Consider the following 24,472-nt stretch of genomic DNA (forward strand, 5'->3'; position numbering starts at 1 on the left):
AGATGAGATGACATTTTAAAACACTTTCATTTCCTTGATTCCATAACTGAAATTCTATTCCATAAAGGTTAGATTTTTGGCTGATGCTAGAAATTAATCATCGAATTGAGTTCCTCATATTCTCTACCTTCAATGCTAACTTTCACCTTGATCACAAAGCCAAAGCATTGGTCCTCTATCTCTAACATTTCTGCTTTGACCTGCTTGAGCTCCAACTGGAATATTCCCATTTGCCATCACAAACTGTGCTTCAACAGTCATGGCCCTGCTTTGTCATGTGGATAAGATGAAATCCTTTCAATTATTTAATTGAGCATACTACTATTTTCATTTGTGTGTGTGTGTGTGTGTGTGTGTGTGTGTGGTGTGCACGAATCTTGGTCTATGCAGTTGCAGATGCAGACGCCACTGTGAAAAATCTAGAACAAGAAGCTGATCGTCTAATAGATAAACTCAAACCCATCAAGGAACTTGAGGATAACCTAAAGAAAAACATCTCTGAGATAAAGGAACTGATAAACCAAGCCCGGAAACAAGCCAATTCTGTAAGCTTTTTACTTTCAATATCAGTAATTGATTGTAATTTTTTGTATTATTCCCAGAGTGAATAACTTCTCCCAGTGTATCCTGTTGAATAATCTGTTTGTTTTCCTTTAACTTGACGCTGTTTTAAGGGTAGGGGAGGAGAATAAAAGGTTAGATTTTTTTTCCATAGATTTCAAAATACATCTCATAGGATGAATAATCGCTACTTACTGTTTTAGAAATGGGAATTTTGTGGGGCACCTGAGTTGCTCAGTGGGTTAAGTGTTTGACTTTGGCTCAGGTCATGATCTCGCAGTTTGTGAGTTTGAGCCCCACATCAGTCTTGTACTAATGATGCAGAGCCTGCGTGGGATTCTCTCTCTCTCTTCTCTCTCTGCCCCTCCCCCACTTGTGCTTGCACTGTCTCTCTCTCCCTCTCAGATAGATAAACTTAAATTTTTTTAAAAGAAATGGGAATTTTGTTATATTTTATCAGTATTTGAATAGAGTAGCACAAATAGCAAGATTGTATGTTAAAAAGACATGAATGGGGGCGCCTGGGTGGCGTAGTCAGTTAAGCGTCCGACTTCAGCCAGGTCACGATCTCACGGTCCGTGAGTTTGAGCCCCGCGTCGGGCTCTGGGCTGATGGCTCAGAGCCTGGAGCCTGTTTCCGATTCTGTGTCTCCCTCTCTCTCTGCCCCTCCCCCGTTCATGCTCTGTCTCTCTCTGTCCCAAAAATAAAAATAAAAAAAATAAAAATAAAAAAAAGACATGAATGAGGGGCGCCTGGGTGGCGCAGTCGGTTAAGCGTCCGACTTCAGCCAGGTCACTATCTCGCGGTCCGTGAGTTCAAGCCCCGCGTCGGGCTCTGGGCTGATGGCTCAGAGCCTGGAGCTTGTTTCCGATTCTGTGTCTCCCTCTCTCTCTGCCCCTCCCCCGTTCATGCTCTGTCTCTCTCTGTCCCAAAAATAAATAAACGTTGAAAAAAAAATTTAAAAAAAAAAAGACATGAATGAGAGTTCCTTGCTTTTGATGAAAGCAAAAAAGGCCAATCAGTGGGGCTGTATCAGGAAGGAATGAACAAGAGTACATAGAATAATAGCAATGAAGAACCACTATTTTCTATATTTTTTGTCTGAGTACAAGTGACAACAAAAATTATTTTGGTTATAATTTCTGCAGGTTTTTTTGAATTAAGAATGGAGAATACCTCAGTTGTATAAAAATTTTGCTCTTTATTAATCTAATTAGAAAACTATTAGGAAAAAAACAGAACTTTCTAGAAGATAGTAATCTGTTGAACCAGGGTAGAATTGTTAAGTGCCAATGTGAAACTTTATCTAGACTAGTAAATTCATCCCATGACAACTCTAGAAATGCAAGCAAAAAATAACAGTTTTTGTGTTGTCATGTTTATACTCAAATCTTTTTAGATACCTAAGTCTTCCATCTTGAAAGTTCCATTTTTCTGAACAACTTTGAAGCTAGAAGGACCAGAAAATGCCTTTTCTTAACTCATCAATTTATATATTTTTTAGTAGTGGACCAATAATATGATGCCCAAGTAACAGTATATCATTTTACATTGCTGATACCTCTAAACAAGGCTAAGATAATAAGTTCAAGGTGCACTTTAAAAAGGGATTCAGGGGCGCCTGGGTGGCGCAGTCGGTTGGGCGTCCGACTTCAGCCAGGTCACGATCTCGCGGTCCGTGAGTTCGAGCCCCGCGTCGGGCTCTGGGCTGATGGCTCAGAGCCTGGAGCCTGTTTCTGATTCTGTGTCTCCCTCTCTCTCTGCCCCTCCCCCGTTCATGCTCTGTCTCTCTCTGTCCCAAAAATAAATAAACGTTGAAAAAAAAATTTAAAAAAAAAAGGGATTCATGCTGACTAAAGAGAAATTTAGGGGTGCCTGGGGGACTCAGTCAGTTAAGTGACCAACTTCGGCTCAGGTCATGATCTCACAGTTTGTGGGTTCGAGCACCACGCCGGGCTCTTTGCTAACAGCTCAGAGCCTGGAACCTGCTTCAGATTCTGTGTTTCCCTCTCTCTCTGCCCCTCCCACACGCATGGGCTCTTTCTCAAAAATAAATAAACGTTAAAAAATTTAAAGAGAAATTTAGAAAATGACAAAAAATTAGTCAAGATGATGCACATAAGCTCAAAGTGAAAGCAGCAGCCAGGGTTGAGAAGATACATATTGAGCTACAATATGAAAACCGTGTAGGCAGTATGATGACACGTGAGTATGATATATATGAAGCACAAAGTGAAAAGAAGTCAGATGATAGTCTGAAGTTTGTGGTTTTAACTAAGATTAAGCCAAGGTAGAAAAAGCATCTCCTCTGCTCAAGGCTACTTTTATGTACAAAGTTTATAACACCATAGAAAAAATAAGATATATACGTAAATAACTCTAAGATAATGCCAAACAGTGTGCTACTGTACGTGAGCAATGGGAAGGGGGATAAAGTTCTGGAAAGGAAGATCCCCTCTGGTAGGGACCAGATTTTCCAAAGAAAAGAATTTGAGCCAGGCCTTGAGTGGGGTAGTGCTGGATGAGGGAGGGGAGGGTAAGGAAGCAGAGCATTCTGAGAATGAGCAAGGCAGAGAGAGAAGGAAGTTTCAGGGTCATTTCATGAGAGAGTGGTCTCGTTTGCCAGGATTATTAGTAGAGTGAACATTAAACAGGAAAGGTCAGTGGAGACCAGCTCTTGTTGGCCTTGGCTGGTAAGGAGAGAAGTTTTGTTTAGACACAGTTATACCTGAGATAAACCTCATTGGTGAGGAAAAGCTGAAAGTTCTCGAACATGAAACGTAATATTATCAGAGTTGTGCTTTTTTGAATATGAATCTGGAAGTGGCTTGGGGTGTAAATGAGAGAATACTAGAAAGAAGCTCACTTTAATAAGAGTCTCAACTGTAGCAGGTGGTAGTAACAAGGGAAACAGAGAGATTGAGATATCACTCCTGTATTTTGCAATGTTAATTTAAAGAAACAAAAATAGCAAATATTCTCTTGTGAATCACACACTTAGCCACATTTTTTAAGTCATCATGTGGGCAAATCCAGACATTTTTATTATTTCTTCTTATAAAGAAATCTAAAAATATGCCATATAGTCATCAGTTGTGTTTTCTCCTACCCTCCCCACCCCCCCCCCCCCCGCCAGGGGAAAAAGATTAAATTGTGGCATGTTAAGTATATAAAACCTGTCTCAAGATACAAATTGAAAGTTAAAAATAAATGCTACAAGAATTAACCATTGTCCATGCCTTTCAAGGAAATTTTCAGTCACGTTTGGAAATGGAAGTTATAGCAAAGTGTCTTATTTTTTTAATAAGATGTTAGAAATACAGAAGCAAGCCAAATTTTTTTCAAGTGAGTTTTGTGCCTATTGAAGATGACATCTGCCTGATTTGTAAATATATTTGTAACCTGGCACAAGTGTCTGAATGTGGCCCTGATACGTACTCAACATGACCAAGAAATTAAAGACATGTATTTTAAAGTAGGTTTCTTGGGGCACCTGGGTGGCTCAGTCAGTTAAGTGTTCGATTTCAGCTCAGGTTAGGATCTCACAGTTTGTGAGTTCCAGCCCTGCATAGGGCTCTGTGCTGACACCTCAGAGCTTAGAGCCCACTTCAGATTCTGTGTCTTCCTCTCTCTATCCCTCCCCTGCTTGTGCTCTCTCACTCTCAAAAGTAAATAAATAAACATTTTTAACATTTTTAAATAAAATAGAGTATCTTTCTTTAGTTTGTTGGCTCTGAAATTGAGTAGCTGATACTCTTTTTAAATGAATGACCTAGTTACTGGATGAACATAATGCAGTGAAAATCCAATAGATATAATAATGGGATCCTCAATAATGTTTAATTGAGTTCATAATGATTCATTAGTAATGTTGTATGAGAAATGCCTTGGAGGTACCTAATGTTTAGTGGTTTTTGTTTAGAAGTCTTAGGAAGGATTCATATTAGAAAGAAGAATAATTGATAGACCCGAACATTCTAAGAAATGTTTGTGTTTCAGAAACTTCTCCCTTCTTATGAAAGGCATATGTCCTAGCGACTTCTAGAGAAATTTATAAATACTGTATTTTGATTTACTTTGTTTAGATTTGTTAAAGAGGTCTCTATTACTGGAAATCAAAACACAACGAAGTTAAAAGGAGAGATTAGTAGCTATGGACTGGTTACCAACTGTTTGAGCTGCCTGAATTTTTCAGATACTGAGGATATATTCAAAACCATAAGGCAGAAAACAGAAAATCCAGAGGGATTTTTATATAAATGTGAAGAGTTGAGCAATAGATTACTTTATGAGATCAATTGCTGGCATCTGGGGCATAACACCATCATTTTGTTCGGAGAACCATATTTTTAGATATGTATACTATGGCATAAAGGAGATTAACTGTAACTCCTAGCAACAGTAAATACCCTGAGTTTTAAAATGGCTACTCCCTTAGACTCTCCGTTCTCAGAATTTCCACAGTTCACTTAGGCTTCAGCACTGATGCTCTATAGTCTACACTTTGATAATCCCCTTTTCAACACACCAGTCATGCAATCCCCTATCATTTCCCCCAGGTATACCTAACCAAGCACAGAAGCCAATCCTGTGACCAAACTGTCGTGTATTCCACCCACATTCAGGCATTTCTTCTCTAAACAGCAACCAAGTAGTATGATTACATTGGATTCTGTGAACAAAAATAAGTTACTTGTGATTAAACTAGCCATAATGTGGCTCAGTGGCCCAAACTAGAAAGCATTTGAGAAATAAAGGTAAGACAGACCACACACCCAGTTACTTTTGATTACTAATCCAGCCCCACTAGGAATTTGGTTATGATTTCCTGTCGAAGATCATTCAATCTGCTGTTCAGCTCCACTCACGAATTCCCGGTAGACCTTGATTTCTTCTCTTTGACTTATTATGTCAGTGATGCGTATACCCTGCTTTAGATATTGGATTTGCTTGGTGCCAGGGTCTTCTCTGATGATGATCTTTGTTCACTTGCTGCAAATTCCTAAATACTCATGATATCCTGCACCTTTTCCTAAGCATTGAAAACATCTGAAGGCTGTATTTCTCCTGCCTGCCCTCTACCGTATTAGCCTTCTCATGCTTTACTTTACACTTTTTCTCTCTAAGCCCTTGAATAACCCTTGGTATAGCTGCTACTCCATCAGATAACACCCTCTGCCAACCTTCACGGCATGTCTGCTCCATAGTATTAACATCCAGAGTAAAAGTTGCATGTTTCCTAGTTCTGTTTTTCTCAAGTCATTTTCATTTACCTACTCTTCGCACGTTATGTAGAAGGAAAATCCCATCATTTGTGGAGCAAAGAACAAACTTCCTGATAGGAAACTACACTTAGCAGGAAGACTATATCTCCCCCCAGAACACAAAGCAAACATTCTGGGTACCAGTGTTGCAGACTACCCCCTCCCCCCCTTAGGAGGAAGGCAAGGACAAGGAAAACCATCTAAGCAACAGGCTTCGAGGTTATTCAAGCCCCGGGTCACCACGCAGAGCTCCATTAGGCTGAGCCCTGTACCTTTCCAGCACTTGATTTCTCTGCAGATGTGCAGATGATGCAATTTGGTTATCAGATTAGGCGAGGAAACAATAATATACAAATACATGACTTACACGGAGTCTATAGGAAATGCAACCGATCTGCTATGTCCCCAGAAGTTCTCAAACACATATGAATTTACATATTCATCAGAACCAAAAAATCTCTCCTTGGCTTTCTTTTGAAAACGTACCCAATTTTTCATCCAGCACCTCTTCAGTGTTGTCTATACCACACTTGGGGAGGGGTCCTGGTGCTGCCTATGCCCATTCTCTAGACTTTTGGAGCTGCTTCCTTGTCGCCATAACATGGAGACTGGCATTTGTGAGGGGAACAATAAAGCTAGCTGGTTTTCTCCCAAGTGCAAAAACTGTTTGAGTAGCACCAAGTGCTAGAAAGAATGAGAAAACTCACCGCTAGTGAGAACCAAGAGGCTTCTGGAAGCTGAGCATTTAAATCAGTGGCAAGGAAAGGTCTGCACCCTTCCTTGTCTCCGCTTCCTACTTGGAGCACTGCCATGGAGCAAAGCTGCAGTTTCTTCCCGAGTTCCTACAACTCCATTGCCATCCTGAAAATGCCATTTGAGGGTACACCCGAACCGAAGGAAATTAAGTCACATAATCAACTAGTGTTATTTGTGACTGAAGAAAGGCTCCCTAAATGTAAGAATCGGCCTGAGCAGTTTCAGTTCCGTTCATGTAGGAATTCCTTTCTTAGCAATTTATAGTAATTTTTAAAGTACTCGTCAAAAGAAAAAGGAGCTGTTAAATACATTAGTAGGAATAGCCATTGAAAATTACTTCCGTTTCATTTCCTGGCAAATTATTCATTTCCTGGAAAATTATTTCCGTTTCATTTACTTAATAAAAAGGTATAATTTATTCTCAAATGTATGTTCTGAGTGGCATGATTAATATTCTTCGTATTGTTAGAACATCTAGAACAAAATCGAGTTGGCCTCTTCCAACTGTAAGAACAGGAGAGGGTAGGTAATTTCCTCTCGAAAACTAAAAGAAAAATGATGTCCTACTAAAGTGATATGAAAATCACTGAAATTTGAACTGTAGAATTTCACTCAACAACCCTAATGAAAATCATCATCATTAGCTTCATATAAAATCACCTCTGGAAAATGTCCCCACATTCATAAAGGAGAAAGGTATGAAGGTAAGAATTTGTTACTTGGATGCTTCAAACAACAGTAGCACACTAACATGATATGGGCTGTGAACAGCTCATTGTCCAAATCTCCCCGGGAAGCTGGCTTCTGCGCCCTCATTAATGAGTATAATGGTGTCCGCATATGGGCATTTAACGATTCTATTTGATGGTAGAAAAATAACTTCAAAGAAGGGATGATGATGGTTTTGTAGTTGTTTGGGAGGTACTTCACACTTTCTGAGAGATTTAGTCTTGGTTCTTTGTGCCTGTTTTTCTTGAAGATCAAAGTATCTGTGTCTTCCGGGGGTGACTGCATTCGAACATACAAGCCTGAAATCAAGAAGGGAAGCTACAACAATATCGTTGTCAACGTAAAGACAGATGTGGCCGACAACCTCCTTTTTTATCTTGGAAGTGCCAAATTTGTAAGTTCAATATCCAGCTTCTTCAGTCTCCTGTATGTGTGAATAGGCAGAGGTTAATCCCGGTAGTAAGGAAAATGTATAGAATCTAATAATATGCTCCCAAAATTGTGTTAGGTTTTCAGATTTGAAAACCTCAGAATCTTATGTCATGAAAGTTCTGAAGTATCAAATTAAGTTAGAAGAAAAATGAAGAAAACTTTTTACAGGGTTTAGGTTCATCTGCTTTCATTTGTGAGTATGCCAGCATTTATTTAGAATGATATTTTCAGATCTGCCTATTTAAGAAGAAGGACTAATAGGAACAAAGCTTTAAAAACAAGTCTCTAATGGGGGCGCCTGGGTGGCTCAGCCTGTTGAGTGTCTGACTTCAGCTCAGGTCATGATCTGGTGGTTTGTGGGTTTGAGACCCACATCGGGCTCTGTGCTGACAATTTGGATTCTGCTTCAGAATTCTGTGTCTCCCTCTTTCTCTCTGCCCCTCCCTGCTCATGCTCTGTCTCTCTCTCCTTCAAAAATAAACAAACATTAAAAAAATTTAAAAACAAGTCTCTAAGAAATTACAATGAGCTTTCATGTTAAATGAAAATGACAAATTGTGGGGGCGCCTGGGTGGCTCAGTCGGTTGAGCGTCCAACTTCGGCTCAGGTCATGATCTTGCAGTTCGTGAGTTCAAGTTCCGCGTCGGGCTCTGTGCTGACAGCTCAGAGCCTGGAGCCTGTTTCAGATTCTTTGTCTCCCTCTCTCTCTCTGACCCTCCCCCGTTCATGTTCTTCTCTCTCTGTCTCAAAAATAAATAAACGTTAAAAAGAAAAAATTAAAAAAAAAAGAAAATGACAAATTGTGTATGCATTTCCTACCAATGAAAACTCTTTTGATTCATGTTGAATTTATAACTGAACCTGAATAAACAGAAGTCATATCTACAAATCTCACCCGAAAAGTTTTCATTCCTTTTATTTGGACATTTAACTTTGTATGCACGGGGATCTTCCAAAATGAATAAAATTTTCAACAAGTCAGTCATTGCATAAGTCAATACTTGTCATTTAGGTGAGAACTTTTACGTCACCTTAGGTGAAAAATCATAGTTAGCTCCTTAAAAATGTCAGTGTCTGGGGCACCAGGGTGGCTCAGTCAGTTAAGTGTCTGGCTCTTGATTTCAGCTCATGTCATGATCTCATGGTTTCTGAGTTCAAGACCCACACTGGGCTCCATGCTGGCAGCACAGAGCCTGATTGGGATTCTCTCTCTCCCTCTCTCTGCCACTCCCTCTCTCCTAAAATAAATAAATAAACTTAGAAAAATATACATGTCAGTATCCTTGGTGAAAACAATGAATTATGCATCCAAACATTTTCTTTTGTCTCTACCAGAAGAATCAGAAGGAGAAAAGACTTGTTTGAAAAGTAGAATTAGTTAAATTAACACATATGCCTCAGCAGTAAGGACACACGTGTTGCCTTAAAGATACAATAAAAAATATTACTTAATCATGCATAATAATAGATCATATCATTTGAGAATTTTTATTGTGAGACTTATAATTATTTCACATATCTGTAAATACCACCTGTTGAAAAGAACGCTGTTGGCCTTCTCAGATGTCTGATATGTATCGTTTTTGTGTTTCTCTGGACTAGATTGACTTTCTGGCTATAGAAATGCGTAAAGGCAAAGTCAGCTTTCTCTGGGATGTTGGATCCGGAGTTGGACGCGTAGAGTATCCAGATTTGACCATTGATGACTCATACTGGTACCGTATTGAGGCATCAAGGTAACTACCTCAATAAAGATTAAGACAATTAAATGACAGAATTTTGAAGTAGGTTCCCAGTTTAAAAGAAAACTCCTTTTTTTCCATTTCAAGGAGGTAGCTATGTATGCATGTATACAAATTTTATGTAGTAAATGTATATGTCTATATGTGTGTGAACGGGTCTCTCGTAGTCCCTGTTAGCAACTGACAAACCTTCAAGGTACTGACCAGAGTGACCAGTCCATTCTGGACCATGCATCTGGTTGTCTCATGGCCATACCATCATACTATCAGTCATACTCTCTCCCCCGAAGAAGAAGTCCCCTGGGACTTGCCCTCGTTCAGCACAAAACAGAGCATGAAAGCTGCCAGTGGCGCCTGTCTTCAAGTGCTCAGCTCCTCTACTCTACACAGCAGCGTTGCCTACAGGCAGGTGCAGTTTCTAAATGCTGGCACAAATATATAGTATGTCAGGCCCGTACTACTTAAAATGGAAAGTAACAAGATATTGATTCATTCTGTATTTGAAGCTTTAATTCAGTTAACTTCTAGCAGTGTATAGATAACATAGAGAACCCATTGTTGTCCTCAATCCTTTTCCCTCATGTCCTCATCTTTTCCTTACTCCCAACACCTGCTGAACCCAGAGAAGCTAGTAGTTGAGAGGTAGAGTGAAGGGCCTGGGGCTAGAGTTGGGTAAAGCAACCCTGGAATGTGGATGATGAGTACAAAGAGTTTTACTCTGGGTTTGCATATGCTTAAATGTTTCCATATTAAAGCTTAAAACCTAATGAGAAGAAATATTTTTAGTTCCTTTTTAGATCTTTGGTAAAAGAATGTGTTGTGTTGTGTGTGTGTGTGAGAGAGAGAGACAGACAGACAGAATGTGTGTGTGTGTGTGTGTGTGTGTGAGAGAGAGAGAGAGAGAGACAGACAGACAGACAGACAGTATGTTGTGTGTGTGTGTGTGTGTGTGTGTGAGAGAGAGAGACAGACAGACAGACAGACAGTATGTTGTGTGTGTGTGTGTGTGTGTGTGTGCGTGTGTGCGTGCGTGTGTGTAGAGAGAGAGAGAAAGCAGATAGTACGCTTGCATGTGTGATGGTTGGGGAGAGATAAAGTACTATGAGTTTAAGAATACTTATATTCACAGAGGTCAATTTTTCAATCAGAAGGGATACTGGTAAGATCTGGCAAGATGAAGAAGAACCTTATTTGATAAATTCATTCTGTTGTTTCCAGGTACTTCGGTTAACACTGCACCCTCAGAGAGAAAAAGATTTCCTAAATGAGGCAGCAGGGAGAGACAGAGACACTCAAGTTCTGTTGTGGCCGCTTATCTCAGAAGAGAGAGCGGTGTTTCATATTTAACAAGTCATAGACATCAATCACTTGAGAAAATGAAATAAAATAATAATAGGTTTCAGAATTCTATTAATGGAACTTAAAAGCACAGTTCTTCCATGCAATTTGTATACACAACTCTGAAGAGCAGACATTATGCTGTATGCGTTAAGATGGTATATGCCAAACAATAAAAGATGCACAATTCCAGGAAGACTCTACTTCAGCAAGTTTGGATCCAAGATATAATAAGGGATTTTAGGAGAAACGATGGAGCTTATAATGCAGAAGGGTGGCTCATTTGGGGTTCACTTGCTGAATTAAATTAGACAAAATGCTAAATAAAGTAGTATGAACTTGTTGAAATAGCATGTGTTGGTAGATAGTGAAGTGTTTTGGAAAGCAACAGGAAAAAGGTTTTCCATTTAACCACTGGCAGTTCCATCAGCTAATTGCTACTGCGTCGATTCATATCAACTACCAGGTGCAGAGTCAGGGTATGTTGCTTACTGGTCCCTGGCTGAATCTGACAGTCAGCATCCAGCAAAGATCAGACTCTTGGTTTTGACTTGCAGTGTAATGAATCCAGATCTTTTGAAGCTCAGCACCCAGTTATCTCTTGAAAATTCCAAAACAAGTCCTATGTTTCATACCTTTTAAAACTGAAGTTCCTGTAAATGTGATGCATATTCCATTTTCTGTATTTTCTTTCACTTCCTTTCAACGCGGACCCCTCAAGAACTGGGAGGAACGGGACCATTTCTGTGAGAGCCCTGGATGGACCCAAAGCCAGCATTGTGCCCAGTACATACCACGCGGTGTCTCCTCCAGGGTATACTATTCTTGATGTGGATGCAAACGCGATGCTGTTCGTTGGTGGCTTGACTGGGAAACTGAAGGTGGCGTTCTCTTTCCCATTCTGTTGATCTCATCTCTGTACATAAGACCTGACGTGATGATTCTAGGGGAAGGCATGATGAAGTTTTGCAAAAACTTGACTATTTTTTCCTTCATGTGTGTATGAAAACATAAATATATTTTGAGTAGGAATTTCTTCTTCTCTGACTATTCAGTCTGGAAACACAATGTTTTTAAGCCTATGCGTATTTACTTAAACGGTTCTTTTGCCCTTATCAGTGGCACCTGTTTTCTTTACAGTCTTGTTTCAGTTGCCTCAAGAGCAAAGTGTGTTTTCAATATACCCCTTTTTCTGAATCAGCTTATGATTTATTGATACGAAGTGCTATAAAGTTCAAACTTCCATCTAATTAAAAGATTTATGAATACCTTGGGAAATATCACAGGAGTCATAAGCTTCCAAATCATGGTCGGATTTTTAAAGTTTTCAAGTTGCTCTTCCCCTCATTCTTACAGAGCACTGCACTTAATATTCATAATTGCTTCATGACAGGTCCTTGTGCATTTGAAATTGCAAAGTGCCTGCATTTTAAAAGAAGCTCATGTTGATTAAATGGAAAAACGACGTGTCGGTGACATGCAAGAACACAACCAAATACAATGGATAACCCTGGGCTTGTCAGAATAGCCCCGGGATGGAATTAGTCAGAAAATGTGAAAAGCCAGGGTGACCCCAAATTTATGAGACTCAACCTTCATAGAGAGCGAGGTTGTTTTATTTGCTTCGTGGATGAGATGTGACTCGAAAGTATTGGAATGGATTCCAGAGCTACACACTAAAACCATCCTCATTTCTTAGAACAGCATATAAATATATATGGCACATAGTAATATATAGTCATGTTGCCAACTTTCTCTCCTCCCCAGAAAGATAAATATAGGGGGAGCACAGAGTAGTATAAAAACCATGCATTTTGAAATCAAATCCAAGTTGGATTCTCCGCCTCTAACAGGCAAGTCACTTAGCCCCTTGGCCTTCAGTTTTCTCAACTAGAAAAAGGGAGCTAAAATATCTACCTTGCTTGCATATTGAAAGGTATGACAATAAATTTTTATAACATTTTAAAGCCCTGTTGTGCTAAGTAAAATTATAAGGAATTTACGTGAATTAACTTATTTAATTGTCACAGCAACCCCAAAAGGTAGATAATATCCTCCTCATTTTATATTTAAGGAATCGGAGTCAGAGAGGAGTTCAATGACTCGACCAAGGTCACACAGCAGTTAGAGGCAGAGCTGGGATTGGAACACAGGTTAGCAGCCACAGAAGCCTCCATCCTTAGGCACCACGTTTCACTGCCACAGTGAATAGTGAGAGATTATGTGCATGAAATTTACAACAAATGCCTAAGGTGTGGTAGTCACACATTAAATTGCATCCTAAATAATTCTTATTGTTATTCAGATGTCACTAGGCATAAATAAACTTTCTTATGCCAGTTTCAGGGAAAAAGAAAACAGACAAATGAAATCTGCAGAAAATCTTAATCATTTTGGCCAAGAGTTTCAAGGCTCCTAACACATCAGAATATGAACCAAAAGCTGGAAACAAGTAACTAAATCAACATGCTAATGAAAATTCAAAGGAGCAGGAAAATATCCCAAGTCTAGTTTTTAGGATGCAAGAAGGGAAAGCAAAAAGCAAATAGAATCCACAAGTAGGATAATCAACCTCCGGAAAATTAAAAGAGACTCCAACTGATAACAGAGAATTCCAAGGGCCGCTCTGACTTGTAAATGTCAGTGGCTGTGATAAACATTCTTTCTACATGGCAGTGCACCACTGAGTCACAGCAAGAGAAAGATGTACATGTTGAGTTTCACCCAAAATTGTAACTACAAACGTTATCTATTCAGGGATCATCTTCCTACATGTGTTCTAAAACCCAAACATGTCCATTCACTTTTTAACCCTAGACTACTCAGATAATTGTGGGTCAGCTTTGACAAAGCATTTCTAAAGTTATAGGTACCAGAATATAGAATTTATTTGTAATGTGTCCGTGCCAAAAGAAATCGTTGTTTAAATTACAGCCAAGTTTCATTAGAGTAGACCAGGTCATTCCCCTCCTTTGTGATTGTGTTATATATCAAGCTTAAGACCTTTCCCTGTAAAAATGACACCAGGGTTGTCATTTAACAAATATCTACTGAGCCCTAATAGGCTTTATGCTGTGTATACTAGCAGAGAATCACAATATGGTCCCTTCTCTTACAAATTCACTCTTTCCCTTCATTCTCCGGAGTTGGAAACCTGCTTGGGTATAGGAGGAAATGAAAAATTGGGGGCAGCACTATCACTAAGTGATCTCTATGTGAGTTGTTTCTTCCCCTTCCATGTAGTCAGTGAGCGCCCCTTCTCAAGATCTTTAGAGAGATGTCTCCTTAGTGGTGTACGAATGCTCTCATTAATTAAATACCTCCTCTGTGTCAGGCACTGAATGTGGTACCATGAATAAATTACCCAATTGAATTCTAAGAATCCCATCTTAGAGACAAAAAATGGAATCTCAAAGCAGAGAAGTAGCTCACCTGAAGCCGGAAGCTAGGAAGTGTTTATTTACTAATGGTGATAAAATGGCTTCGCACAAAATAACCAGGATCTGTGAGGATATAATAGGGTTAAAGATGAATATGTACAAGCCAAGACTATCACAAAGAGCGGATAATAAGTACTCCAGATTTTGCTGCCAATGCCTCTCGTGGGTACTCTAAGACTTCTTGTGAAATTCTAACTCTAACAGATATAATGCTTCTCTCTGCAGAAGGCCGATGCTGTACGCGTGGTTACATTCACTGGCTGTATGGGAGAAACATACTTTGACAGCAAACCTATAGGGTTATGGAATTTCCGAGAAAAAGAAGGTGACTGCAAAGGATGTACTGTCAGGTTAGTTGAGATGAGGACTTCCCTAAGGTCTGGTCTGTGCTTGACAAAAACTTAATTTTATTGTACGATATTCTGTTATCACATGGATGATATGGAGCGGGTTGGAAGGGATCGTGACCAGAGGTGACTTACCATGAAGCTGATAAAAGGTCAAATCCTTTCACCCATTTGGGCGAATGGGAGGTGCCTTGGCGGTACTTTAACTGGTCATGTGTGTTTGTAAAATCTACAGGGCAAGGTATTTTAACCTCAGTCAGTTAAGACTACTGTCTCTTTCCACTCCAACCACCCTTCATGTCTGGCACCAGGAGGTTTTGCATATCTGTAGCTATGCTGTCATCATAATTTCTTTTTTCTTAAAGAGAGCTTTCCCTGAACTTGTTAAGCTTCAGGCTTCACAGAGCTTGGACACACTCCACTTATGTTTACAACAAAATGGAGAACCCTGGTACAAATTGATCTCCGACAGGATTTTCCAAATGACACATAGCATCCTATAAGCATTTCGAGTGGAAACCCATTGGACTTGAAGATTCTGCTTAAGTGGAGAAGGATTAGAAGGGGCCAAGACAAGATAGGAGAAAGTGCCATAATACACATCACCAATTACAACATAGAGGTTAGGGTGTAGGAATTTATTTATTTATTTACTTATTTACTTACTTATTTATTTTAATGCCTATTTATTTATTTTAATGTTTATTTATTATTTTTGAGAGACAGAGAGGAAAATAGAGAGAGAAAGAGACAAGGAGGGAGAAAGAATCCCAAGCAGGCTCCATGCTTTCAGCACAGAGCCTGATGTAGGTCTCGATCCCACAAACCCATGAGATCATGACCTGAGCCGAAATCAAGAGTAGGACCTCAACTGACTGAGCCACCCAAGTGCCCCAGAGTGTAGGAATTTTAAATTTTTAACAAGCATACAAAAGCATGTATAGAGAATAGATATTCTTATATATACCTGAATAGAGGATATACAACAATGAGCTAAAAGTGGAGGATTTCTCAGCATAAATGACTTAGAGCCCAACAATCAAGTGAGCCTATTAAAACTATAAAATTTAAGTTAAATACCTAGAAGCTTAATATACACACATAGCAGCTCAACATCACTAGGTGCTAAGTGGCTCATACTTTTAATTTCCAATTGGAAGGGAACATGCACATTGCCAGGACCCAGATTCCCCATCAGAATAGCAGACTACCATTTTCGTCTTAACATCATGGACTTGTCAATGCAGAACTGAGGGTAGTTTAAAAGCCTAACCCATTCATAGTTTAAAGTGTCTGGGTGAATAATCTTCAACAAAATCTAACATGGAATGTTTTCTGTAAAATGTTTTTAATACAACAAAGACAATGAGGCTCACATTAACATTCCTCTACTCACAAATTAACACCAACTTTTCCCTAAACATTTTTTTGGTAAATTTGTAAAAAGGATTCTCAAAAGCCTATCATCAACAATTGTCCATTTAATGCAGTACATATAATGTGTTAAGATTATAACATGCAAATTATAAATTCTGCAAAGATCTTGTACCTTTAGTATATAAAATATTATATGAATTTATATAATTATAATAGTGTGTTAGACTTCTTCATGGAGGAGGTAACATTTGAGGTGGGCCTTGCCCTGGAGTAAGAGTCCGAAGGAGGAGCTGGCAGATAGTAGGTAAAGAGCATTCTAGTTCCAGGGACCAGGGACAGCAAAGGCTGGAAAGCCAGAGTGTTCTTAGGAAGGGACAAGTTGGGGCGCCTGGGTGGCTCAGTCAGTTGAGCGTCCGACTTCGGCTCAGGTCATGATCTCACGATCTGTGAGTTCGAGCCCCGCGTCGGGCTCTGTGCTGACAGCTCAGAGCCCGGAGCCTGCTTCGGATTCTGTGTCTCCCTCTCTCTCTGACCCTCCCCTGTTCACGCTGTCTCTCCCTGTCTCAAAAATAAAATAAACGTTAAAAATTTTTTTTAAATAAAAAAATAAAAATAAAAAAAAGGAAGGGACAAGTAAACTCTGTTCTGCTTTACAAGTGTGAATTTACTCAGGCAAGATTGGCAAATGGGAGAATGATATCCGTAAGGTGTGGAAGTCATATAAGTTTTGGACAGAGTTCTTTCCAGGGCCACCTGGGTGGCTCAGAGTCCGACTCTTGGTTTTGGCTCAGGTCATGATCTCACAGTGTGTGATTTCAACCCCTGCGTCAGGCTTCATGCTGACAGTGCAGAGCCTGCGTGGCATTCTCTCTCTTTTCCTCTCTCTCTGCCCTCCTCCCCTGCTTATGCTCTCTCTCTCTCAAAAGAATAAATAAACTTTAAAACAAAAAGTTCTTCCCAGCATGTAAAAGTTTTGCACGACCGAGTAAAGGCAGCTGAATGTTAAGTCTACCCATGAACTTGCCCTTGGTTTGGCCAAGCACTCTGTCTTGCAAGTTCTCCCCCTCCAGCATTGTGCCTTTTTGCCCCGTCTGTCACTCAGCACCGTCCACCCTTCCTTACGTTCCTCCTTGCCATCAAATGACTTTCACCTATTCCTTTTAAGGTATAGTTTTATATTTACTGAAATAATTCTTCATTTTAAATATTATAACTAGGCTAATATTTTGATCAATATTGTTATTTTTGTGAGCACTCTGATTATAAAGTTGCATAAGTTTTGAGTGACCCTGCACCAACCCTATTTTTCTGTAAGTCTTGGTATTTGTAGGAATAATTTTTATAGAACTCCCAGTGCCTGGTAGTGTTTTATTTTCAAGAGAACACATATATTTTAACATAAATACCAATCATTCCAGATTTAGACCAGAAACGATTATATGTGGGAAATGTAAAAGCTGAGGCTGTGAGACGTAGACTGAGAACATTTTATAGATCTTAGAATGTCCATTTTAGGAATGTTCGTTTATTCAGTAGTCAGTAAAAGGATACAATTGTTATGCTTTAGAAAGAATTATCAAAAAGAAAAGAAAAGAGAAAAGAAAAGAAAGAGTCTGCCAGGACTATTAAAAAAAAGTATCTTATTTTTCTTAAACTTCTAAAAATCACATTAAAATTAAAATAGAAAAAAAACTGTTACAAATATATTAACTGAATATTGAAACAATGATGAAATGTTAATGTCCTAAACCCCAATATACTTGTAGTTTTATAGTTAACAAGTTACATGTGGAAGAGTGTGTCTGTTCCAAATAAAATAAATAATTAGTCCTTAATAAATTGACCAGACATCAAAGTTCAAAAGAGAAACAAAAGGCAAGTTAAGAAGCTTAACCTATGTTAATTATAAGAAAAAAAATAGTTACTTTTCCTGGTAAATATTCAAAATGAGTAAGAACACTCCAGTATAATGTTAGTTGTTGAAGTATTATAGACTACACCTGGAAGGATTCGTTTTTCCCCCATCTCAAAGTCACCAATCTAAAGCCAGGCTTACCTGGGTTTGGCCAATAAGTTCAGGGCTGATCTACATCTGTAGGTTTAGAGGTTCTCAGCACAAAACCTTCCCCTGCAGAGTTGCCTTTTTCTTGAATAGGGAATCTTCTAAAGGAATGGAGTAGTAATAGGCCTTAGAAATCATTCACTGATCTAACCCTTTTATCTCAAGGTGACACCTGAAGGGTTAGGGGACTTGTAGCAGGTGCTCACATCAGATTCAAAGGTACCTGCCATTTACTTTGCTATTTTTTTTAATTAATATTGAAGGAATTAATAGATTAAGGACATAAGGGTATGAGAGTATAAATATCCCAGAGTTCTTAAACAGCAACAAAAAAAATGTGATATATTTTTTATTCTAATACTTGTTCTGTGTAGTGAGGCTTTATGTTTTTGTTTATTTGTTTAAATTATAAGTGCCAGGGCATTGGCTCAAAGCATCCAGAAAACTGTCAACAGTGACCACCCCCCCCCCCCCCCCCCCCCGCCGCCAACACTTTTCAGGACTGTCAATGGTATAGCATGGCAGCTTTAATGCAAAACCCAGGGCTTCAAGAACTCAAGGAACTTCTCCTTACTAGATTCTACACAACAGTCTCTTATCTCTAATGCAGTGCTCCAGAAATTAGCAGGCTTGTTGTAATGATGAAGAAAGGCCCAATCATAGCCAATTTATTCACTACCAATTATACTGTTTATTAATAGACTAATTTAGCTCCTCATACTTTTAGGTAACACTTTGCTGGAGTATTGAAAAGCATCTTTTAAGTTTACATTAGGAAAAAAATGTATGACATCATCTGATCTTATTCTAAATTAGATATAACTTAAAATTACAAAGGCCTAACCATGCAAGACACAGTAAAGACTCTTCCCTTCTTTTTTGTCTTCATTTTTATTTCTCTCTGGTCCAGGAACAGAGAGAAAGCCAACTCAACTAAAATATGTAACAGTTCTTCTTTCACAAGCCAATTAATGTTTGTACACTGCTGGTTTTATCATTAGCCAAGATTTTGTGCAAATAATATCCTAGACTCCAGTTATTTTACAATGACATTGCTATAATATTTCTCAATATCTCCCCTCTATCCCCAAGTTAATACAGCACTCCAATTTCAGAGATTCAAGCAGATGCTAATATGCCAATATTTAAAGTTTTAAAAAATCTCCACAATTTGAGACTTAATCTGTAACAACACCATTAGGTTGATTGATAGATGATAAATAACTTTGCATTTGAAAAAGAAATGATTCTAAGTGTCATTTTTACAAGGATTATCTTAGATATTTCTTAATGATTCAACCAATATTGATAGAATATATATTCTCTGTGAGGCAATTTGCTATACTAAAATCTCTTTCATTGCACATATGAGATTCTACTTTGAGCTGTGTCATACTAGGTGCCGAGTTTGTGACTGACATAAAGCCTGGCCCATAATCACTAGCTGGTCTCATATAGCTTGCATTCTAGTGAAGAACACAGAAAAACACACACTGAAATAGATAGAGGCATCCCTTATTGTCTGAATCTAATTTGTCCCAGAAAAACCTATTGGATAGCAATAATTTAGAGAGTAGAGACATTTACTCCATTATGTTTTGTTTTTCTTATAACTGTAAGTTTGTATTTCTGACCACCTTCACCCATTGCGCCCAACCCCTCCATTATGTTATGTATATGAGATATGTAATAACACATTCTCAGTCTATCCAAAACCCCACCTGCTCACACCACTAAGATACACTTAAATGCCACCATAACTTTCCACCAAGTATTTCAGTAAAACATAAAGCATTTAAAACATCAATAACTTAGTTATTGAACACCAGATAAAGTCCAGGTAAGAGGTGATTGCTACTTGGTCTAGAATGGTGACAGTAGAGGTGGAGAGAAATAGAAGGATTGAAGACTTATTTGGGATGGTTTCTGTCCTAGAACAGCTCACAATTGAGTCTCAGAAGACAATTTGATGTACTGAATACTGATGGATGAAACAGATATTGATTCATGTGAAATGTCTCTCTTCAGTCCTCAGGTAGAAGACAGTGAGGGGACTATTCAGTTTGATGGAGAAGGGTACGCATTGGTCAGCCGCCCCATTCGTTGGTACCCCAACATCTCAACTGTCATGTTCAAGTTCAGGACATTTTCTTCAAGTGCTCTCCTGATGTACCTTGCCACACGAGACCTGGTAAAGACATGCACAGCTGATTTTCCATGATTGATCATTTGTTTGCCTCTTTCCATAGGATTCCAATACAATTATCAGTTATTGTTAAATTATCAATTATTATTCAAAGAATTCAGGGATGGCTGTGTGACAGCCAAGAGTGGGTGATGCAAATGGAACTTATATATTTTCATTGATAAATTCAATTACAGATGCAATATAATTATTACTTATTTTCAATATAGTTCCCTATATAATCCTTTAAGAGAAGCACCCAGTAAAGATTCCTGCAGTATGGAATCATGCAGCAGCAAAACTACTGCTTTAGTCTTCTAAACACCTAAGCTGAAAGGTGGTACTAAATGTCCTCCTTGTTTTTCTAAGTTAATATCTCTTAGTAAATTCTTCCAGGGAACATATCTTTTAGTTGGCTTAATATGTTTTCATAGGAACCTCCTTTATTCTTCTGTCATAAAAGGATATGCCCTAGTAATTGGTTGTGACCATTGACACCATGATATCACACCCACCAACATTCACAAAATGCTAGTACCAATTCTGTTTCTAAAATGGATGTCACTTACCGATCAACACATTTAGTGACCTAGCCATAAGGCCCTATTATAAACCCCACAAAGAAAGTGAATACTCATGTTTCGCTGTGTATCTAATCACTGGTGTATTTTTACTTCATCACAGAAAGATTTCATGAGTGTAGAACTCACTGATGGGCATGTAAAAGTCAGCTATGATCTGGGTTCAGGAATGGCTTCCGTTGTCAGCAATCAAAACCATAATGATGGGAAATGGAAATCCTTCACCCTGTCAAGAATTCAGAAACAAGGTGAGTTTCTATGGTAATAATGCACTGTGAGCCTTAATCATGCTATCCAACGTTCCCATGTATCTAATCATGAGGAAGACCCTGTCTGTAATTTTAGGTACTCACAAATTCTGTGAAAATCGGATACACTCATCTCTTTGGCTTAGATGATAGGTGACTTGGGTTACACATGACTGATTGAAGAGGCAAATGGTTCTCTGTCATTTTCTTTGAACATTGAAAGCTTAATTTGAAAACATCAAACTATCTTACGACTTGTAAAATTATATCCTATAGTAGGTTTGAAAAGGTTGTGTGCTTGTCTTTCCTTCTTATTTTACCAAGATGTTTCCTTTAGAGCGACTCACATGTGCAATTTGTAGGGGTGGTCGCACAGTTACCAGTTCTTTGCTTTTTAAAAAGGCCAAATATTTGTATATGTGCAAGTAAATAATCAAATAACAATAATGTAACCTCTTTATAGTTCAGGAACTCTTTCAACATTTTTTTTCATTTGCTGATTTGAGCAGGTATTTTGTTCTGGTGTTAGAGAAAGGGAAACATAGGCTCAAACTTACATGTGGTCAGAGACGTATATATGTAAGATCTCATAAGCAAGATAGAAATCCAAGTCTCTTAGGTCTTAGTGTGCTGCTACTGTGATTTAAGTATAATTGCCCTCACTCTGTGTACTATAGTATTACCAATATCTGCAAAAGGAACTTTGATACTTCTGTTTATAAAATTAAACCTAATTAGTTTTCATTGTGCCAATGTGATATGTCATGAGAATTTCGGTTTAACTTTGCACCATTCTTCATTCCTGTGTTTAACAAATATCTGGCAAGCACACACCCCGCATAAGAACTGCATAAGTATTGCATAAGAACTGAGTGAGGTCTGTCACAAGTCCTTGCCTTCAAGGAACTTGCACTCTAATGGGGGAGATAGGCAAGTAAATCAATGGTGAGAAAAGCTAATTGCTGTGTCAAAATAGGTATAGTAGATGGAGGCGCCTGGGTGGCTCAGTCGGCTAAGTGTCCAGCTCTTGATTTTGGCCGAGGTCATGATCTCAAGGTTCATGATTTCAACCTGGGAGTCAGGCTCCGCGCTGACAGTGAGGAGCCTGCTTGTATTCTTTCTCTTTCTCTGCGTCTCCCCCGCTTGCATGTTCTCTCTCGCTCTCTCAAAAATAAATAAATGAACTTAAAAAAAAAAGCATAGTAGGCTAGGAATCTCAGGAGAGAGATGTTTAAGTCACACAGAGAAGTTGGCGAATGCCCTGAGGCACAAGCAGGAGTTGAGAACTTCACTGGATGGACAGCACCTTTGGACACTTCAGAGAGGTGAATGTTGTGTGAGAGCCTAGAGGCCTCAGAGAGCATCATACATCATCAGACATCAGTTTCCAGTTGCTCTTCCTTGTAATATGGAGGTCTGGAGAAACTCCTCAGTCAGAACAAAACCTGGTTTGTGCTTATATAAGTTGGAGTACTGCTGTATACATTGTTCCAGCATAAAAGAGGCACAGTGCACATTTGCATGGGGGAGGCTCTGCATAATACTTAAGAAGAGTGTTTTACTCTGTTTGACCCAACATTTCCCAAACTTCTACGATCACTAAAATCTTTCCATTCATGCAAGACTAGCATTCTGCTGAACACACTTTGGGAAAGGCTTTGGTTAATGTTGAGGAGCAAGAATTTCCCATCCCTTTCTGGGTCCTTCTAGCTGGACCTAAGAATCAAATTGACACGAGACAGATTAACAGGACAAAATCCAATTTGATCGTGTACATGCAGGGAATCCACACACACATGGAAATTCCAAAGACAGGCAAAATGAGGTATATGTGTCATTGTGAACTGAGAAGAAGGTAGGGGTCTGGGACTTCAAAAGGAAGAATGCAATTTACAGGAAGATAAAAAGAAAGGGCGGGGGAGGGGGTAAATGTTTCCTGAATAAATGTTTGTTGAGCCACTCAGAAACAATGCCACACAGAGGACTTTGATCAGACAGGCCTTGCTAGGTTCCTCTCTCTGTCAACTACACCTAGTTCACAGTGCAATGTCATTATTTGTGGTGATAGTGCTCTTCCGGGAACAGGTCCTCTATCTAAATTCTTCTAGGCAGTTGTGGGGGAGGGAAAGGGCTTTTCCTGAATCAACCGGGTTTTGGTTGCTTTTTTCCTACAAGTATTGATTTAAATTCCAGCTAGATAAAATACAGTACAATATTCGTTTCAGGTAGAGAACTTATTCATCACTTACATCCAATACCTGGATGTGAGTACTTGTGCTTATCACAAGTACCTTCCTTAATACCCATCATATATTTAACCCATTCCCCAACCTACCTCCCTTCCAGTAACCCTCAGTTCTCTACAGTTAAGAGTCTGTTTTATGGTTTATCTTTTTTCCCCTTTGTTCCTTTGTTTCTTAAATTCCACATATGAATGAAATCATATGGTATTTGTCTCTCTCATATGGTATTTGACTGACTTATTTCACTTCGCATAATACACTCTAGCTCCATCCACATCACTGCGAATGGTTTTGATTGTTTAAAAAAATTAAATGTGTTTATTTTTGAGAGAGAGAGACAGAGAGAGGGAGAGAGTGTGTGCACCAGCGTAGGAGGGGCAGAGAGAAAGAGACAAAGAGAGAAACCCAAGCAGGCTCTGTGCTGACAGCACAAAGCCTGACATGAGGCTTACTCCCACGAACTATGAGATCATTCCCTGAGTCAAACTCAAGATTCAGACATTTAACCAACTGAGACATCCAGGAGCCCTGGTTTTGATTGCTTTTTAGCTCACACTAGTCTTCGTATATAAGTGGCTCATCTTGGAGTAGCCTGCTATAGTTACTATAGCTACTACAGTTATAGTATACAGTTGGCCACTATAGTTACTACAAGTAAATCCATAGCCTAACAGGATGTATGTTGCCCAAAAATTCATGAAATGAGGCTAGAGAGATAACAGATCCAGTTCATAAAAGGCCTTATGAATTTCAACTTTATCCTAAAAGCTGTAGGGAACTACTAAGAGTTTTAATCTAAAATGTGACACCATCAGATGTGTGCTTTAGTAAAGTTCCCACGGAAAACTTTAAAGGGTAGACATCTGACAGTTTCAGGGGCTGCTGCAGTCTGCAGTAAACCAGGTGAACAGTGAGGAGAATGAAAGCATAAGAATGGAGAGGAAAGAGTAGAAATGAAAGATGTCAAGCATTTTAAAATCAAGGAGCTTTATTTATGATATACTCAACATGGAGGCTAAATATTTTAAAAAGGGACATCAAGAATAATTCCTTTCTTTTTCTTAAACAACAAAACATATTTTAGTGCCATGTACCAAGTTATTGGATACAAAAAAAAAAGAATAGGTTTTCTAGAAAAGATGCTGGGTTCTATTTTGGACATATTGT

General features: G+C 38.9%; 1 protein-coding gene across 8 annotated transcripts in view; it reads left to right on the forward strand.

The window, feature by feature from the left end:
• Window positions 1–24,472, forward strand: part of LAMA2 (laminin subunit alpha 2) — a 634,006-nt gene that overhangs the window by 553,653 nt on the left and 55,881 nt on the right. For all 8 annotated transcript variants that reach the window (XM_043592301.1, XM_043592303.1, XM_043592302.1 and 5 more), the window contains 7 exons: window positions 391–545; window positions 7,561–7,704; window positions 9,345–9,478; window positions 11,544–11,703; window positions 14,488–14,612; window positions 20,077–20,239; window positions 20,918–21,062. In XM_043592301.1, the coding sequence (XP_043448236.1) occupies window positions 391–545; window positions 7,561–7,704; window positions 9,345–9,478; window positions 11,544–11,703; window positions 14,488–14,612; window positions 20,077–20,239; window positions 20,918–21,062 (1,026 nt within the window). The remainder of the gene's footprint in view (window positions 1–390; window positions 546–7,560; window positions 7,705–9,344; window positions 9,479–11,543; window positions 11,704–14,487; window positions 14,613–20,076; window positions 20,240–20,917; window positions 21,063–24,472) is intronic.

The sequence above is a fragment of the Prionailurus bengalensis genome, chromosome B2, assembly GCF_016509475.1.
Source record: "Prionailurus bengalensis isolate Pbe53 chromosome B2, Fcat_Pben_1.1_paternal_pri, whole genome shotgun sequence".
Classification (NCBI taxonomy): domain Eukaryota; kingdom Metazoa; phylum Chordata; class Mammalia; order Carnivora; family Felidae; genus Prionailurus; species Prionailurus bengalensis.